Source organism: Nerophis ophidion, linkage group LG14 (assembly GCF_033978795.1).
Source record: "Nerophis ophidion isolate RoL-2023_Sa linkage group LG14, RoL_Noph_v1.0, whole genome shotgun sequence".
In the NCBI taxonomy this organism is placed as follows: domain Eukaryota; kingdom Metazoa; phylum Chordata; class Actinopteri; order Syngnathiformes; family Syngnathidae; genus Nerophis; species Nerophis ophidion.
Window position 1 is genome coordinate 43947448 of NC_084624.1, and position 20927 is coordinate 43968374.

The 20927-nt window shown below is 42.5% G+C and overlaps 1 protein-coding gene across 1 annotated transcript in view; it reads right to left on the reverse strand.

The window, feature by feature from the left end:
* Positions 1-907: 907 nt before the first annotated feature.
* insra (insulin receptor a) overlaps positions 908-20927 on the reverse strand; it is a 157221-nt gene continuing 137201 nt past the window's right edge. The window contains 11 exon segments of the mRNA XM_061920826.1: positions 908-976; positions 978-1281; positions 7934-8068; positions 8146-8275; positions 8336-8495; positions 12100-12210; positions 16949-17315; positions 17404-17503; positions 17577-17736; positions 19166-19305; positions 20646-20917. Coding sequence (XP_061776810.1) covers positions 923-976; positions 978-1281; positions 7934-8068; positions 8146-8275; positions 8336-8495; positions 12100-12210; positions 16949-17315; positions 17404-17503; positions 17577-17736; positions 19166-19305; positions 20646-20917 — 1933 coding nt within the window. The 3' untranslated portion in view covers positions 908-922.

Consider the following 20927-nt stretch of genomic DNA (forward strand, 5'->3'; position numbering starts at 1 on the left):
CGTCCTGTCCCCTTAGCAGAAAAACAGCCCCAAAGCATGATGTTTCCACCCCCATGCTTCACAGTAGGTGTGGTGTTCTTGGGATGCAACTCAGTATTCTTCTTCCTCCAAACACGACGAGTTGAGTTTATACCCAAATGGATACATTATACACTTGCTGTGAACCTGTTTTTATGTTTTATTTATTAATTTTTTATCATGTTCTGTTTGTGTTGTGTTGTTTGCTCGGTCCTCGTATTATCTTTTAACCTGTCCATTGTACAGCACTTTGGCTACCCCTGTGGTAAATTTTAAATGTGCTTTATAAATAAAGTTGATTTTATTTGATTTGATACATGGATGATACAGCGGAAGATTGGGAGAATGTCATGTGGTCAGATGAAACCAAAATAGAACTTTTTGGTATAAACTCAACTCGTCGTGTTTAGAGGAAGAAGAATACTGAGTTGCATCCCAAGAACACCATACCTACTGTGAAGCATGGGGGTGGAAACATCATGCTTTGGGGCTGTTTTTCTGCTTAGGGGACAGGACGATTGATCCGTGTTAAGGAAAGAATGAATGAGGCCATGTATCGTGAGATTTTGAGCCAAAACCTCCTTCCATCAGTGAGAGCTTTGAATGGTTGACCAAATACTTATTTTCCACCATAATTTACAAATAAATTATTTAAAATTCCTACAACGTGAATTCCTGTAATTTTTTTCCACATTTTGTCTCTCACAGTTGAAGTGTACCTATGATGAAAATTACAGACCTCTGTCATCATTTTAAATGGGAGAACTTGCACAAGCGGTGGCTGACTAAATACTTTTTTGCCCCACTGTATATATATATATATATATATATATATATATATATATATATATATGTGTGTACACATATAAAAAAGGAAAAAATATCTATGATGTAAAGGAGTCGGCTAGGAGGGGCTGGAGGGCGGCAGGGCCAGTACTGGTCCGTTGCTCTTGCCCCCCGTTCATGTGTGTGAAGGGGATGTGGTGTTCCTCGTAGCTGCCCCTCAGGCCCAGCGAGGAGCCCTGGTCCCGCTCCGAACCCTGCTCCCGCTGCGAGTAGGACGAGGGGTCCAGCGGGATGCTCTCCATGTTCTCCATGTCCAGGTCAAAGTCCTCGCTCTCTGGCGGCTTGTTCTCGCCGCTGTAGAAGAAGGAGCACTCCTGGAAGGACGGGTGCAGGTCGTCACGCAGCATCTCGATGATGTCTTGGAAGGTGGGCCGCATCTTGGGGTTGTACTGCCAGGACATCTGCATCAGGTTGTGTCTGGATCGGGGGGGGGGAGGACTGTCAGTACTTTTCAAACACAAAACTTACACATTTCAGAATCACAATCAGAAACACTTTAATAATTCCTGAGGGGAAATTAACATTTTTAGCACAATTTCATTCAAGATCAGACATACATTACTTGGAGACAGAACAGGATCAAACATTACAGGGAGACAGAAAAGGATCAAACATAATAGGGAGACAGAACAGGATCAAACATGACAAGGAGACAGAACAGGATCAAACATTACAGGGAGACAGAACAGGATCAAACATTACAGGGAGACAGAACAGGATCAAACATTACAGGGAGAAAGAAAAGGATCAAACATAATAGGGAGACAGAGCAGGATCAAACATGACAGGGAGACAGAACAGGATCAAACATTACATGGAGACAGAACAGGATCAAACATTACAGGGAGACAGAGCAGGGTCAGACATTACAGGGAGACAGGACAGGATCAAACTTGTCAAGGAGACAGAACAGGATCAAACATTACAGGGAGAGAGAACAGGATCAAACTTGTCAAGGAGACAGAACAGGATCAAACTTGTCCAGGAGACAGAACAGGATCAAACATTACGGGGAGACAGAGCAGGATCAGACAGTACAGGGAGACAGAACAGGATCAAACTTGTCAAGGAGACAGAACAGGATCAAACATTACAAGGAGACAGAACAGGATCAAACTTGTCAAGGAGACAGAACAGGATCAAACATTACAGGGAGACAGAACAGGATCAAACTTGTCAAGGAGACAGAACAAGATCAAACATTACAGGGAGACAGAACAGGATCAAACATTACAGGAAGACAGAACAGGATCGAACATTACGGGGAGACAGAACAGGATCAAACATTACAGGGAGACAGAACAGGATCAAACATTACATGGAGACAGAACAGGATCAAACTTGTCAAGGAGACAGAACAGGATAAAACAATACAGGGAGAAAGCTCAAACCTGTCAAGGAGACAGAACAGGATAAAACATTACAGGGAGACAGAACAGGATCAAACATTACATGGAGACAGAACAGGATCAAACTTGTCAAGGAGACAGAACAGGATAAAACAATACAGGGAGACAGCTCAAACTTGTCAAGGAGACAGAACAGGATAAAACATTACAGGGAGACAGAACAGGATCAAACATTACATGGAGACAGAACAGGATCAAACTTGTTAAGGAGACAGAACAGGATCAAACATTACAGGGAGACAGAACAGGATCAAATATTACAGGGAGACAGAACAAGATCAAACATTACAGGGAGACAGAACAGGATCAAACATTACAGGGAGACAGAACAGGATCAAACATTACAGGGAGACAGAACAGGATCAAACATTACAGGGAGACGGAACAGGATCAAACATTACAAGGAGACAGAACAGGATTTCTGACTGGTCTGCCAACTTCCGGCGCCCCTTATAAAAAAGGTGAGATACAGGTAAACAACGGGGGTGTGTGGGTGGGCCCCTGGAGAGGGGGTCCAGACTGAGGCCACGGGTAAAAACAACTCATAGCCATTTGAAGGATAAAGTTAAAGTTGAAGTACCAATGATTGTCACACACCAATTCCCACCTCTTTCTATCCCCTCTTCATCCGTTTGTACCAAACCCCTAAATATATCCCAACTTTTAATAAAAGTAAACACAAAATAATGTCTTCTTTAGTAAAGTAAAATAATCTGCCCATGTGGCTGAACTGCAACAAGACACATCAGAAAATAAAGTTATGTGCCGGGTGTAGTTCTGTGTTTCTTTGCTTTGTATTTTCTTTTGTAGTCAGCCTGACCCTGACATGTTGTTATGTGTGAAATAAATAATCATTGTTGTGATTAACACATGCTTTTAAATAATTTGACAAGGTTTACGCCTGTTAAACTGTAAGTAGGTTACTTGTTGAATACCATTTCAATCAAGAGGATTAATATCTATACTGCAAAAATTGGTCCCTGTGGTTAAAAACCTTTTAATTTGCAATTTTATCAAACTAGAGTAACATTTCCGCCTACCTATATAGCATGTTTGAAATGAACTTAAAACCATAACCATAACCAAATGGACAAGTGATTAACGTGGAAGTGTTACTGATCACTTTGAAAGCTCTGTGAGTCCCCTCCCTTTTTCGCCATGCACAGAGAGAGAGCAGTGAGCAGCAGCGGTGGCCGCACCTGGGAATCATTTTTGGTGATTTTACGCCTAATTCCAACCCCTGATGCTGAGTGCCAAGCAGGGAGGTAATGGGTCACATTTTTATAGTCTTTGGTATGACTCGGCTGGGGTTTGAACTCACAACCTACCGCTCTCAGAGAAGACACTCTAACCACTAGGCTACTGAGCAGGTGGTCCTACTGGCCTAAAGACCATAAAAGCTTTTTTTTTTTTAAAGAGAGAATTATATTTGCCTAATTTTAACCTCTTAAGGACCAAGCTGTTTGTTTAAATGCTTTTTTAAAAATTTCTCTTTACTATTTGGACTTATTGGACCCTAATTTGAACACAAACTAAGAAACATCTTTTGATATGATGTACTTAGTCCATAAGTACACAAACGTGTACTTCATGTGTAGTGTCATGCTAATTCTTATTTTTTACACTTTTTTTTCTCTCCAAATTCCATTGTATGTTATACTCTTCTGACACCACCAGATGGTAGTATAAGTGTCCACATAAGTGGCCATAAGACCCCAATTCAGTAGTGTACACAGTTTGGGAAATAAACCTAAAAGGTGCTGTCCACGCATGTGGACACTAAGCTGTTAGAATAATTATAAATAAATGATAAATGGGTTGTACTTGTATAGCGCTTTTCTACCTTCAAGGTACTCAAAGCGCTTTGACACTACTTCCACATTTACCCATTCACACACACATTCACACACTGATGGAGGGAGCTGCCATGCAAGGCGCCAACCAGCACCATCAGGAGCAAGGGTGAAGTGTCTTGCTCAGGACACAACGGACGTGACGAGGTTGGTTCTAGGTGGGATTTGAACCAGTGACCCTCGGGTTGCGCACAGCCACTCTCCCACTGTGCCACGCCGTCCCCAATTATCTTCAATTTCGACTCTTTAAAATTCAAAATTCAACCGAAAAAAATGAAGAGGAAAAACTAGCTAATTCGAATCTTTTTGAAAAATTTTTAAAAATAATTTATGGAACATCATCAGTAATTTTTTAATTATGTATATATTATCACACTAACTTTAGTATGCTTAAAGTCGGTTGCTTTAGTTATTAGCTATTGTGCTCAAGGTAGACTTTTTCTAATCAATGCAAGGACAAAACTTCTTGTCTGAGGGGTGGCCTCAGCCACAGATGCTATCTTTGTTTGATCCCGCTAACAGCCAAGGACTTCAAAGACCTCAACGAAGATAAGATGACAACACGCAGACAAAGCGGGGACAAGACGAAATTACAATGCCCCCCAGCCCATTCCGTCACGTATTGTGTGTCCTGGACCCGCTTTGGATAATATATGTGACCACTCCTTTTAGAAGCTGCCTCAGCGATGTTGACTATTAGAAATCAGAATAAAAAAAGGGACGCGGGAGCTGCACCTTAGAGCGTAGGGCAAGACTGTGACTAGGTGCGCAGCGCCATGCGTTCTCCTCATGAGCTAAATTGAACTCTGTCTCTGCTTGGTTCCTTGCTTCTTGTCTGATTAATAGATGTCATCAGTGTTTGAACCTTTAGAGCAGGGGTCACCAACGCGGTGCCCGCGGGAACAGATGAGTCGCCCGCTGGCCTGTTCTAAAAATAGCTCAAATAGCAGCACTTACCAGTGAGCTGCCTCTATTTTTTAAATTGTATTTATTTACTAGCGAGCTGGTCTCGCTTTGCTCGACATTTTCAATTCTGAGAGAGACAAAACTCAAATAGAATTTGAAAATCCAAGAAAATATTTTAAAGACTTGGTCTTCACTTGTTTAAATAAATTCATTTATTTTTTTACTTTGCTTCTTATAACTTTCAGAAAGACAATTTTAGAGAAAAAAATACAACCTTAAAGATGATTTTAAGATTTTTAAACACATATACCTTTTTACCTTTTAAATTCCTTCCTCTTCTTTCCTGACAATTTAAATCAATGTTCAAGTAAATACATTTTCTTTTATTATAAAGAATAATAAATACATTTTAATTTAATTCTTCATTTTATCAATCAATGTTTATTTATATAGTCCTAAATCACAAGTGTCTCAAAGGAAAGCATTTTAGCTTCTGTTTTTTCGACAAAGAATATATGTGAAATATTTCTTCAAACTTATTATGATTAAAATAAAATACAAATATTCTGGCAAATCTAGAAAATCTGTAGAATCAAATTTAAATCTTATTTCAAAGTCTTTTGAATTTCTTTTAAAATTTTTGTTCTGGAAAATCTAGAAGAAATAATGATTTGTCTTTGTTAGAAATATAGCTTGGTCCAATTTGTTATATATTCTAACAAAGTGCAGATTGGATTTTAACCTATTTAAAACATGTCATCAAAATTTTAAAATTAATCTTAATCAGGAAAAATTACTGATGATGTTCCATAAATTATTTTTAAAATTTTTTCAAAAAGATTCGAATTAGCTAGTTTTTCCTCTTCATTTTTTTCGGTTGAATTTTGAATTTTAAAGAGTCGAAATTGAAGATAAACTATGTTTCAAAATTTAAATTTCATTTTTTTTCGTGTTTTCTCCTCTTTTAAACCCTTCAATTAAGTGTTTTTTTTCATCATTTATTCTCTACAAAAAACCTTCCGTCAAAGGAAAAAAAATGTACGACGGAATGACAGACAGAAATACCCATTTTTTTTAATATATATAGTGAAGTGTGAAGTGAATTATATTTATATAGCGCTTTTTCTCAAGTGACTCAAAGCGCTTTACATAGTGAAACCCAATATCTAAGTTACATTTAAACCAGTCTGGGTGGCACTGGGAGCAGGTGGGTAAAGTGTCTTGCCCAAGGACACAACGGCAGTGACTAGGTTGGCAGAAGCGGGAATTGAACCTGCAACCCTCAAGTTGCTGACACGGCCACTCTACCAACCGAGCTAATATAGCAGGGGTATAAGTAATGAATAATTCCACTTGTAATCACAGTGTTAAAAATAATGTTCAAAATATAAAACATTCTCATGCTGTTTTAATCCATCCGTCCGTTCTCTACCGCACCTGTTTAAGAAGTTGCGTTAATGGTAGGAAGTTATTTATTTATTATTGGTTAGTGTGGGGCTTGCCCTCCTGATTAGATTAGAGATTAGATTAGATAGTACTTTATTTATTCCGTCAGGAGAGTTCCTTCAGGAAAATTGAAATTTTCAGCACAATCCCATTCAAGATTAGACAAACATTACAGGGAGACAGAACAGGATCGCTGACGGGTCTGCCGGCTTCCAGCGCCCCTTACAAAAAAGATGAGATACAGGTAAACAAGAGGGGAGGGGGAATGGGAGAAAAAAATAAAAGTTTTAAATAAAATAAAAAAATCAGTCTTAGCCTGGGTCCTGAAGAGGGGGTGCAGACTGAGGCCAAGGGAAAAAAACAACAACTAATAGCCATAGAACACATCCCTCTTACATGTGTGTAAGAGGGAAACATCAAACATCAAAGAACACACAGGGGGGACCTGGGGGTTCTACAGACCCCCAAGCACCAACATGAGAGCCTGTTTCAGGGTTATAATATTGTTTCATTTTTCAATTAAGTCTTTCAGTTGCTTTCCAGCAATTGTCTTTCCTCCTCGCTTGTGCTTTGGCTTCAGCTCCAACCCCGTCTCTCCTCCTGGCTGTTGCTTATAACCGAGCGGCAGGTGATTAGAGAACAAGGCCCAGATGGGCCATCTACGCACCTGTCGCTGATTACGAGGCTGATCCTGGCAACACCCCGCTTCGATGCAGGCCCACAGGCCACGCCCCCCTCCACAGTTAGCATTAGAATAACAATGTTATTCCAAAGAATAAGAGACTTATTATACTCTAGAAATGTTGGTCTTACTTAAAAATGCACGCGTTTAGTTGTGTTCAGTGTTAAAAAAAAAATTATATGGCTCTTACAGGAATACATTTTAAAATATTTGGCTTCTTGGCTCTCTCAGCCAAAAAGGTTCCCGACCCCTGCTCAAAGGGATGAGCCCCGCCACACGGTGAAGGAAACAAGGCCCAGATGGGCCATCTACGCACCTGTCGCGGATTTCGAGGCTGATCCTGGCAACACCCCGCTTCGATGCAGGCCCGCAGGCCACGCCCCCCTCCACAGTTAGCTTCAGAATAACAATGTTATCACAAAAAATATTATATGGCTCTTACAGAAATACATTTTAAAATATTTGGCTTCTCGGCTCTCTCAGCCAAAAAGCTTCCCGACCCCTGTAATATAGATTTATGTATTAAAGGTAAATTGAGCAAATTTGGCTATTTCTGGCTATTTATTTAAGTGTGTATCAAACTGGTAGCCTTTCGCATCAATCAGTACCCAAGAAGTAGCTCTTGCTTTCAAAAAGGCTGGTGACCCCTGCTTTCGAGGTTTTAAAGCGATTGAAGTAAAAGGGTGCTCTTAGTATAACCGTTTGTGGACCATCACGACTTGACAAAACCCCCGAAATAGACTAATTCACGATTGACGTTTAGAAGTACTCACAGTCTGTCAGCGCAGTTGTCCGGGCGGTCCAGGTAGCCTCCGTCCATGACAAACTTCAGCACCTGCTCGTTGGAGAGTCCTTGGTAAGGCTGCTCCGCTAGCGTGCTGATCTCCCACAGCACCACCCCGAAAGACCTTCAGGAGGCAGCAGAGAAGAGGTTTAGATAAATGTAAATGTGGTGTGTGCGTGTAAAGAGGCGTGTGGAGCAGACCAGCAGTCCGAATGTGCCGTGAAGACGCCATCTTTGAGGGACTCCGGTGACATCCACCTGACGGGCAGCAGGCCTTTGCCGCCTTTCCTGTAGTAGTCGGTCTCGTAGATGTCTCTGGTCATGCCGAAATCTACAAGACAGCAAAAGTTTGCTCCCGTGTGCATGCAGTATTTAGTGGTGGTGAACTCGCCTCCTATTTTGACGGTGAGGTCGTGAGCGACCATGCAGTTTCTGGCGGCGAGGTCTCGGTGCACAAATTTCTTGGCGCTGAGGTACGCCATGCCGTCCGCGATCTCGGCCGACATTTGGATCATCTCCTTCAGTGTGGGAGGCGGCCGGCCTGGGTTGTTCTGGGGGGGACATTTTCTTCTTTAGGTCACAAGCATTCATTCCATCAATCGAACAGTTGGAGATGCGACCTCAGTAGAAGCATTTAAGTCCTATCTTAATACTCATTTGTATACTCTAGCCTTTAAATACACCCCCCTTTTAGACCAGTTGATCTGCCGTTTCTTTTCTTTTCTGCTCTGGTTCAGTGGCCACGGATGAAGTACTAGCTGTCCATAGTCGGACCCCAGGGTGGACCTGTCTTCACTCAAGATGATCTCCTTCTGGCCCCACTATGGACTGGACTCTCACTATTATGTTAGATCCACTATGGACTAGACTCTCACACTATTATGTTAGATCCACTATGGACTGGACTCTCACACTATTATGTTAGATCCACAATGGACTAGACTCTCACACTATTATGTTAGATCCACTATGGACTGGACTCTCACTATTATGTTATACCCACTATGGACTGGACTCTCACTATTATGTTAGGTCCACTATGGACTGGACTCTCACACTATTATGTTAGACCCACTATGAACTTGACTCTCACAATATTATGTTAGATCCATTATGGGCTGGACTCTCACAAAATTATGTTAGATCCATTATGGACTGGACTCTCACACTATTATGTTAGATCCACTATGGACTGGACTCTCACACTATTATGTTAGATCCACTATGGACTGGACTCTCACACTATTATGTTAGATCCACTATGGACTGGACTCTCACAATATTATGTTAGATCCACTATGGACTGGACTCTCACAATATTATGTTAGATCCACTATGGACTGGACTCTCACAATATTATGTTAGATCCACTATGGACTGGACTCTCACACTATTATGTTAAATCCTCTGTGTACTGGACTCTCACTATTATGTTTGATCCACTATGGACTGGACTCTCACACTAATATGTTAGATCCACTATGGACTGGACTTTCACACTATTATGTTAGATCCACTATGGACTGGACTCTCACACTATTATGTTAAATCCAGTATGGACTGGACTCTCACTATTATGTTAGATCCACTATGGACTGGACTCTCACACTATTATGTTAAATCCAGTATGGACTGGACTCTCACTATTATGTTAGATCCACTATGGACTGGACTCTCACACTAAGATGTTAGATCCACTATGGACTAGACTCTCACTCTATTATGTTATATCCACTATGGACTGGACTCTCACACTATTATGTTAGATCCACTATGGACTGGACTCTCACACTATTATGTTAAATCCACTATGGACTGGACTCTCACACTATTATGTTAGATCCACTATGGACTAGACTCTCACACTATTATGTTAAATCTACTATGGACTGGACTCTCACTATTATGTTAGATCCACTATGGACTGGACTCTCACACTATTATGTTATATCCACTATGGACTGGACTCTCACTATTATGTTAGATCCACTATGGACTGGACTCTCACTATTATGTTAGATCCACTATGGACTGGACTCTCACTATTATGTTAGATCCACTATGGACTGGACTCTCACTATTATGTTAGATCCACTATGGACTGGACTCTCACAATATTATGTTAGATCCACTATGGACTGGACTCTCAATATTATGTTAGATCCACTATGGACTGGACTCTCACTATTATGTTAGATCCACTATGGACTGGACTCTCACCATTATGTTAGATCCACTATGGACTGGACTCTCACTATTATGTTAGATCCACTATGGACTGGACTCTCACTATTATGTTAGATCCACTATGGACTGTACTCTCACCATTATGTTAAATCCACTATGGACTGGACTCTCACTATTATGTTAGATCCACTATGGACTGGACTCTCACTATTATGTTAGATCCACTATGGACTGGACTCTCACTATTATGTTAGATCCACTATGGACTGGACTCTCACACTATTATGTTAGATCCACTATGGACTGGACTCTCACACTATTATGTTAGATCCACTATGGACTGGACTCTCACAATATTATGTTAGATCCACTATGGACTGGACTCTCACAATATTATGTTAGATCCACTATGGACTGGACTCTCACAATATTATGTTAGATCCACTATGGACTGGACTCTCACACTATTATGTTAAATCCTCTGTGTACTGGACTCTCACTATTATGTTTGATCCACTATGGACTGGACTCTCACACTAATATGTTAGATCCACTATGGACTGGACTTTCACACTATTATGTTAGATCCACTATGGACTGGACTCTCACACTATTATGTTAAATCCAATATGGACTGGACTCTCACTATTATGTTAGATCCACTATGGACTGGACTCTCACACTATTATGTTAAATCCAGTATGGACTGGACTCTCACTATTATGTTAGATCCACTATGGACTGGACTCTCACACAAATATGTTAGATCCACTATGGACTAGACTCTCACTCTATTATGTTAGATCCACTATGGACTGGACTCTCACACTATTATGTTAGATCCACTATGGACTGGACTCTCACACTAATATGTTAGATCCACTATGGACTGGACTCTCACACTATTATGTTAGATCCACAATGGACTGGACTCTCACACTATTATGTTAAATCCAGTATGGACTGGTCTCTCACTATTATGTTAGATCCACTATGGACTGGACTCTCACACTATTATGTTAGATCCACTATGGACTAGACTCTCACACTATTATGTTAGATCCACTATGGACTGGACTCTCACTATTATGTTAGATCCACTATGGACTGGACTCTCAATATTATGTTAGATCCACTATGGACTGGACTCTCACTATTATGTTAGATCCACTATGGACTGGACTCTCACTATTATGTTAGATCCACTATGGACTGGACTCTCACTATTATGTTAGATCCACTATGGACTGGACTCTCACTATTATGTTAGATCCACTATGGACTGGACTCTCAATATTAGGTTAGATCCACTATGGACTGGACTCTCACTATTATGTTAGATCCACTATGGACTGGACTCTCACTATTATGTTAGATCCACTATGGACTGGACTCTCACTATTATGTTAGATCCACTATGGACTGGACTCTCACTATTATGTTAGATCCACTATGGACTGGACTCTCACAATATTATGTTAGATCCACTATGGACTGGACTCTCAATATTATGTTAGATCCACTATGGACTGGACTCTCACCATTATGTTAGATCCACTATGGACTGGACTCTCACTATTATGTTAGATCCACTATGGACTGGACTCTATTATGTTAGATCCACTATGGATTGGACTCTCACTACAGTTTTACAGTTTTTCACGTTTTTATTTTATTTTATTAGACCTTAATCCTATTTTTTCTTATTTTTTATATACTTTGTAGCACTTTGAGATTTTAACAAATGTAAAGTGCATTACAAATTATTATTATTATTATTATTATTACAAGGTAATGCATTAGAAAAACATGTTAAATGTGACTAATTAAGGAATCGCATTTAACGTAATAGGGACAAGTGGTACAAAATGGATGGATGGATTTTGACACCCTTAAAAATAGCATCATTGAATGTAAGGGCCTTTAAAATAGAAATATTATTCATTTCATCGACCGATGAAGAGTTACCTCTGCGTCGGGCCGGAGAGAGCGCAGGTAGCTCTTCAGGTCTCCGTGGGTCATCAGCTCCATCACGACCAGGGTGGGCTGGCCCTTGGACACGACGCCCAGGAGACGCACCTGACAAAGAAGCTCTTATTATTAAGCGCTAACTGGCAGACACGAAGGTAAACAATTGGTATGTGATCTAAATACAAACCCCGTTTCCATATGAGTTGGGAAATTGTGTTCGATGTAAATATAAACAGAATACAATGATTTGCAAATCCTTTTCAAGCCATATTCAGTTGAATATGCTACAAAGACAACATATTTGATGTTCAAACTGATTTTTTTTGCAAATAATCATTAACTTTAGAATTTGATGCCAGCAACACGTGACAAAGAATTTGGGAAAGGTGGCAATAAATACTGATAAAGTTGAGGAATGCTCATCAAACACTTATTTGGAACATCCCACAGGTGTGCAGGCTAATTGGGAACAGGTGGGTGCCATGATTGGCTATAAAAACAGCTTCCCAAAAAATGCTCAGTCTTTCACAAGAAAGGATGGGGCGAGGTACACCCCTTTGTCCACAACTGCGTGAGCAAATAGTCAGACAGTTTAAGAACAACATTTCTCAAAGTGCAATTGCAAGAAATTTAGGGATTTCAACAGCTACGGTCCATAATATCATCTAAAGGTTCAGAGAATCTGGAGAAAAAACTCCACGTAAGCGGCATGGCCAGAAATCAACATTGAATGACCGTGACCTTTGATCCCTCAGACGGCACTGTATCAAAAACCGACATCAATCTCTAAAGGATATCACCACATGGGCTCAGGAACACTTCAGAAAACCACTGTCACTAAATACAGTTTGTCGCTACATCTGTAAGTGCAAGTTAAGGCTCTACTATGCAAAGCGAAAGCCAATTATCAACAACATCCAGGAACACTGATGGCTTCTCTGGGCCTGATATCATCTAAGATGGACTGATGCAGAGTGGGAAAGTGTTCTGTGGTCTGACGAGTCCACATTTCAAATTGTTTTTGGAAATATTCAACATCGTGTCATCCGGACCAAAGGGGAAGCGAACCATCCAGACTGTTATCGACGCAAAGTTCAAAAGCCAGCATCTGTGATGGTATGGGGGTGCATTAGTGCCCAAGGCATGGGTAACTTACACATCTGTGAAGGCACCATTAATGCTGAAAGGTACATACAGGTTTTGGCACAAAATATGCTGCCATCTAAGCGCCGTCTTTTTCATGGACGCCCCTGCTTATTTCAGCAAAACAATGCCAAGCCACATTCAGCACGTGTTACAACAGCGTGGCTTTGTAAAAAAAGAGTGCGGGTACTTTCCTGGCCCGCCTGCAGTCCAGACCTGTCTCCCGTTGAAAATGTGTGGCGCATTATGAAGCCTAAAATAGGACAGCGGAGACCCCGGACTGTTGAACGACTGAAGCTCTACATAAAACAAGAATGGGAAATAATTCCACCTTTAAAGGTTCAACAATTAGTTTCCTCAGTTTCCAAACGTTTATTGAGTGTCGTTAAAAGAAAAGGTGATGTAACACAGTGGTGAACATGCCCTTTCCCAACTACTTTGGCACGTGTTGCAGCCATGAAATTCTAAGTTAATTATTATTTGCAAAAAAAAAAATAAAGTTTGACTTTGGACATCGAATATGTTGTCTTTGTAGCATATTCAACTGAATATGGGTTGAAAAGGATTTGCAAATCATTGTATTCTGTTTATATTTACATTTAACACAATTTCTCAACTCATATGGAAACGGGGTTTGTATATAATACAAATATTGAGCAATGCTTTCAAATGTTAAATTCTTCATTCAGGAAGTTAATAAATCAACAGCAGCTCGTAAGACTGTAAAAATAGTCGCTTGGAGAACAATTGATGATATTGTTGGACTCATGTCCAGTAGGTGGCAGTAAAGTGCTTTAATAAAGGCCAAAGCTCCAGCTACTTGATGAAGTTAAAGTTAAAGTTAGACACACACTAGGTGTGGCAAAATTATTCTCTGCATTTGACCCATCAACCTTGATCACCCCATGGGAGGTGAGGGGAGCAGTGAGCAGCAGCGGTGGCCACGCCCGGGAATAATTTTTAGTGATTTAACCCTAATTCCAAGCCTTAATGCTGAGTGCCAAGCAGGGAGGTAATGGCTCCCATTTTTATAGTCTTTGGTCTGACTCGGTATCAAGTGGTTTTCTGCACCTTTACATAAACTTACACCAAAGTTTAATAGAATACAAAAAAATAAAAAGTTTTACATTCTGTAAATGAAATAAATAAATAATTATGGTGACTATAACTATTGTAAATTTATTCTATCAAATAAATCCAACCTACCACCAATTTGAACGACTCATTTACTTAAAACATTGCAACAACATCATGAAATTAAAAGCCATTAAATAAATAAGTCATTTAATGATTTGAAAAAGTCTATTAAATTGATAATACAATTCAAAATAAAAAAAATCATTAAAAAAAATTATAATTTCATTAATTGAACATGCCATGATCATCTAAATTTCATCCATCTTCTTGCGCTTATCTGAAGTCGGGTCACGGGGGCAGCAGCCTAAGCAGAGAAGCCCAGACTTCCCTCCCCCCAGCCACTTCGTCTAGCTCTTCCCGGGGGATCCCGAGGCGTTCCCAGGCCAGCCGGGAGACATAGTCTTCCCAACGTGTCCTGGGTCTTCCCGTGGCCTCCTACTGGTCAAACGTGCCCTAAACACCTCCCTAAGGAGGCGTTCGGGTGGCATCCTGACCAGATGCCCGAACCACCTCACCTGGCTCCTCTCCATGTGGAGGAGCAGCGGCTTTACTTTGAGTTCCTCACCCTATCTCTAAGGGAGAGACGCACCACCCGGCGGAGGAAACTCATTTGGGCCGCTTGTACTTGTGATCTTGTCCTTACGGTCATAACCCAAAGCTCATGTGTTAGAACAATTGTTTCTAAGAAATCACAAAAACTTTGTGTTACATTGATTGCCTGGCGAGAAAAGCAAAAACATATATTCAAACCAACCAAGTATAAGGCTTGTAAAACTCCCCGGTGTAGGGGAAGGTGTTTTTGTGTTTCTTTCATGTATTGTAATCAAGAAAAAAAATATTTTTTTAATCCGAGAACTACAAAGCGGAGAGAAGGCAGCATCCGCCCAAGTTCCAGACGACCTCTTTTTGAACTGTTTTACGAACCTCTTCTTTGAACTGTTTTACGACCTTTTCTGTGAACTGTTTACGACCCCCGCCCCTTTGGAAGCAGCTGTTGACATGTGGTCAGGGAAAGTCCAAATAAAGGAGGAGGCGTGCAATCTTTCGCCAGAGCGTGTTGGAGACTGTACAAGAGCACGGACCAGACCTTTCTCCTCAAATTGAGCCAAATTTAATTCTCGCTGTTGGATTTTTTTCGCTTCTTGTCCTGTTTTAACATGTCATCAGTGTTTGAAACCTGATATCTTCACCATAAGTGAGGATGGGAACGTAGATCGAGTGGTAAATTGAGAGCTTTGCCTTCCGGCTCAGCTCCTTCTTCACCAAAACGGATCGATACAGCGTCCGCATTACTGAAGACAATCTCACGATCCGCTCTTCCCTCACTCATGAACAAGACTCCCAGGTACTTGAACTCCTCCACCTGGGGCAGGATCTCCTCCCCACCCTTTTCCGGGCAAGAACCATAGACTCGAACTTGGAGGTGCTGATTCTTTAACATACCGTATTTCCTTGAATTGCCTCCGGGTATATAGTATGCGCCTGCCTAGAATTACTGCCGGGTCAAACTCGTTTCGCAAAATAAATAGCGCATGCTTAGCATTACTGCCGGCTCAGGATTAACGCCGGGTCAAAGTCATTTCACAAAATGTTATTTTCATTAGCACGTCTACAATTTCCGCCGGGTCAAACTCGTTTCGCAAAATAATTAGCATATGCCTAGAATTTCCACAGGGTCAAACTCGTCACGTTACGAGTGACACTTCACCTGTCATCATTTTCAAAATGGAGGAGGCTGATTTCAATAATTTGAAATCGCATAAAGGGAAGAAGATTAAGAGCTATTCAGTAAGATTTAAGGTCCAAACTATTGAATATGCTAAAAAGAACAGTAAGCAGCTATGTTTTATTAACATACCGTAGCTGCGTGTGTCAAATATGAGTCATTAAATGACTCCCGCCTCCTGGTGGTAGAGGGCGCTAGTGATCCTTCTTGCGACTACTCGGCTGCAGAAGAAGTGACAACAAGCAGCAAGAGTGTGTTTATTTTTTCCTCTCGCTTGCACTTTTAAAATGGAGGATTACATATCTAAAATAAAACAGTTTTCTAAATTGGACTTTCAATCGAAGCAGGAGGTAATAAAGGAAGACCTCCATCGAGACAGAGAGACGTTTAAAACTGAAGAAAGATAAGAAAGACTTCTATAAACAAGTTATTGATGCTTTTGATCAGAAGGAGCTGCGCATGGACTTCATTTATAAGTAAAGGTAAGACCATAATAACGTTTTTTTTTATTAAATGCGCTTTTCATGATGGTATCCTTACATCACACTCAAATTTTTAAGCGCAGGCCTAAATTTACCACATGCCTTTGGTAAGCGCCGGGGTGAGAAGAGGTTTTAAAATAATTAGCGCATGCTTGCCTTTACCGCATGCCTTTGGTAAGCGTCGGAGTGAGAAGAGGTTTTAAATTAATTAGCGCCCCGGCGGCAATTCAAGGAAAAACGGTATTAATATTAATTCACGGTGACATTAATTCATGAAGAATTGAATTAAATCATCTAAATTAATTATTCCACACGTTGACGATGTAAATTTTGCACGACAATGTCGCTTCATCCTTACCACGTGGTGGCAACTGAAGGCCTTCATGACCGAGGCTTCGTTGAGGAACTCGATCCTCTCCCTCAGACTGGCCGACTCGTTGACCGTCTTCACGGCCACGAGGCTCTCGCCCTCGCCCTTGATGATGTCTTTGGCGATGCCCTCGTACACCATGCCGAAGGAGCCCTGACCCAACTCCCGCTTGATGTTGATCTTTTCCCGGGCCACCTCCCACTCGTCCTCCTCGTACACTGCGCAGCAAGAACGGGTTACAGCGGTGCCGCTTGAGCCAGATTGTTGATGTCAATCAAAGGGCTTACTGTCATTAGCGCTGTGGTACTCCGGGTTGGACGAGGCGTAGATTGGACCGCTCGGCCCCTGAGTTTGACTATGAGTGGGGAAAGGTGGCACACAATTAGGACAGCAGGAAAAAAATAAAGAAGGATCAGAGTGGTTCCGGACGAACGGCGGCCTACTTCTTCTTGAACATCATGAATCCTGCCACAGCCACACAGAGCAGCAGAACCACGCAAATGACCGGCCCGATAACAATCTTTGCCATGTTGAGGGGATCTCCTGTTAAAGCACCCGCCCACAAATTGAGACACGACACGCAAACTAACTGATCACAGTTTAGCTGGATGCTTACTGGCGTCCTGCACGTAGAAGTATGTGGGCTCAGTCCAGGATCCATTGCCGGCCAGAGAGGTGGCTCGGATTCTCACCGTGTAGTTCCCAGAATGCATCACTCTCAGCTTGCAGCCGCGGGTCGCCCTGTAGACGTTCCTGGACACGCAGTGGTGCAACTCCTGTGTGAGAAAGAGCAGTTCTTGGGTTAAAAATATCACAGATGGATGCGCACATGAAGTCTAAACTGGAAATGTTTTTACGAGATTAATTTCCACATCTGGCAAGTAAAACAAAGGGCCATGTTGACATTGTCATGAACCATCCATCTTCTTCCGCTTATCCGAGGTCGGGTCGCGGGGGTAGCAGCCTAAGCAGGGAAGCCCAGACTTCCTTCAACCCCAGCCACTTCGTCTACCTCTTCCCGGGGGATCCCAAGGCGTTCCCAGGCCAGCCGGGAGACATAGTTTTCCCAACGTGTCCTGGGTCTTGCCCGTGGCCTCCTACCAGTCGGACGTGCCTGAAATGCCTGGGTGGCATCCTGACCAGATGCCCGAACCACCTCATCTGGCTCCTCTCCATGTGGAGGAGCAGCGGCTTTACTTTGAGTTCCTCCCGGATGACAGAGCTTCTCACCCTATCTCTAAGGGAGACCCCTGCCAGCCAAATCTAATTTGGGCCGCTTGTAGCCATGATCTTTTCCTTTCGGTCACAACCCAAAGCTCATGACCATAGGTGAGGATGGGAACGTAGATCGACCGGTAAATTGAGAGCTTTGCCTTCCGGCTTAGCTCCTTCTTCACCACAACAGATCGATACAGCGTCCGCATTACTGAAGACGTCGCACCGATCCGCCTGTCCATCTCACCATCCACTCTTCCCTCACTCGTGAACAAGACTCCGAGGTACTTAAACTCCTCCACTTGGGGCCAACCCGGAAATGGCACTCCACCCTTTTCCGGGCGAGAACTATGGACTCCGGCTTGGAGGTGCTGATTCTCATCCCAGTCGCTTCACACTCGAACCGATCCAGTGAGAGCTAGAGATCCTGGCCAGATGAAGCCATCAGGACCACATCATCTGCAAAAAGCAGAGACCTAATCCTGCAGCCACCAAAACGGATCCCCTCAACGCCTTGACTGCACCTAGAAATTCTGTCCATAAAAGTTATGAACAGAATCGGTGACAAAGGGCAACCTTGGCGGACTTACTGCCGGCAATGCAGACCAAGCTCTGACACTGATCATACAGGGAACGGACCGCCACAATCAGACAGTCCGATACCCCATACTCTCTGACCACTCCCTGGGGGACACGGTCGAATGCCTTCTCCAAGTCCACAAAGCACATGTAGACTGGTTGGGCAAACTCCCATGCACCCTCAAGAACCCTGCCGAGAGCATAGAGCTGGTCCACAGTTCCACGACCAGGATGAAAACCACACTGTTCCTCCTGATTCCGAGGTTGGACTATCCGGCGTAGCCGCCTCTCCAGTACACCTGAATAGACCTTACCGGGAAGGCCGCGGAGTGTGTCATGAAGCACAAAACCTAAGTGAAATGGGTGACACCGGAGCAATAAAAGGCGAGCTATGCAGACGAATGCTGTCACCTCGCTGTCTCCGATGCGTTTGTAGTGGACTTCGTACAGGATTATCATGCCGTTGGGGGAGGCAGGCTCCTGCCAGGCCATGTGCACGGTCATGTCGGACACTTCGTAAGTGATGGGGCCCAGGATGTCGTCAGCTTTGTCTGAGACAAAAACAGAAAAAATTATAATTTTACACGCATACATTAATATATATTTATACATACTGTATATACACATACAAACATACATACGGAAATATATACATACATGTCTTGATTGGATTATCCAGAGAATAGTGCTTGATACCGTGGTAGAGCGCAATATGTAGGTGTGGGAAAAATCACAAGACTACTTCATCTCTACAGAACTGTTTCATGAGGGGTTCCCTCAATCATCATCTCCTGATGATGATTGAGGGATGATGATGATATATACATATATATATGTATATATATGTATATATCATGGAGGTCTTCCTTTATTACCTCCTGCTTTGATTGAAAGTCCAATTTAGAAAACTGTTTTATTTTAGATATGTAATCCTCCATGTTAAAAGTGCAAGCGAGAGGACAAAATAAACGATCGCTGCTTGTTGTCACTTCTTCTGCAGCCGAGTAGTCGCAAGAAGCATCACTAGCGCCCTCTACCACCAGGAGGCGGGAGTCATTTAATGACTCATATTTGACACACGCAGCTACGGTATGTTAAAAAAACAGCTGCTTACTGTTCTTTTTAGCATATTCAATAGTTTGGACCTTAAATCTTACTGAATAGCTCTTAATTTTCTTCCCTTTATGCGATTTCAAATGATTGAAATCAGCCTCCTCCATTTAGAAAATGATGACAGGTGAAGTGTCACTCGTGACGTGACGAGTTTGACCCGGCGGAAATTCTAGGCATGCGCTAATGAAAATAATATTTTGTGGCTTCACGGTGGCGGAGGGGTTAGTGCGTCTGCCTCACAATACGAAGGTCCTGCAGTCCTGGGTTCAAATCCAGGCTCGGGATCTTCCTGTGTGGAGTTTGCATGTTCTCCCCGTGAATGCCTGGGTTCCCTCCGGGTACTCCGGCTTCCTCCCACTTCCAAAGACATGCACCTGGGGATAGGTTGATTGGCAACACTAAAATTGGCCCTAGTGTGTGAATGTGAGTGTGAATGTTGTCCAGGGTGTACCCCGCCTTCCGCCCGATTGTAGCTGAGATAAGCGCCAGCGCCCCCCGCGACCCCAAAAGGGAATAAGCGGTAGAAAATGGATGGATGGATGGAGTTTGACCCGGCGTTAATCCTCAATCATCTCCTGATGATTGAGGGAACCCCTCTTGAAACAGTTCTGTAGAGATGAAGTAGTCTTGTGATTTTTCCCACACCTACATATATATATATATACATATATATGTATTTATATATATGTCTATGAACCCCAATCCCCCACCTTGCGGCCATTTTGACTATCTCCCCAAGTCTGAGGTCTCATGGTTGGCAAGTATGTTACTGACGTACCTTCAGGCATGGTGCGGGCGCTGACGTACGCCGCCATGCTGCAGCGGGCTTCGTCGGTGGGGTGGTTGCAGGCGTGGACTTGTATCTGGTAGCTGGTGAAGTGGCGCAGATTGGAGATGACGGTGGACTCCTTGGTGACCACAAACTTGGTGATCTCAAATGCCTCCTCGTCATGGGGGACATTTGTGCCCGCCGGCCTGTTGGAGGCCGTGGTGGGCAAAGGGTGGGTTTGGTTGGCGATGCCCATCACAGCACGCCGCTGTCTGGAGCGCCTGCGTGCAT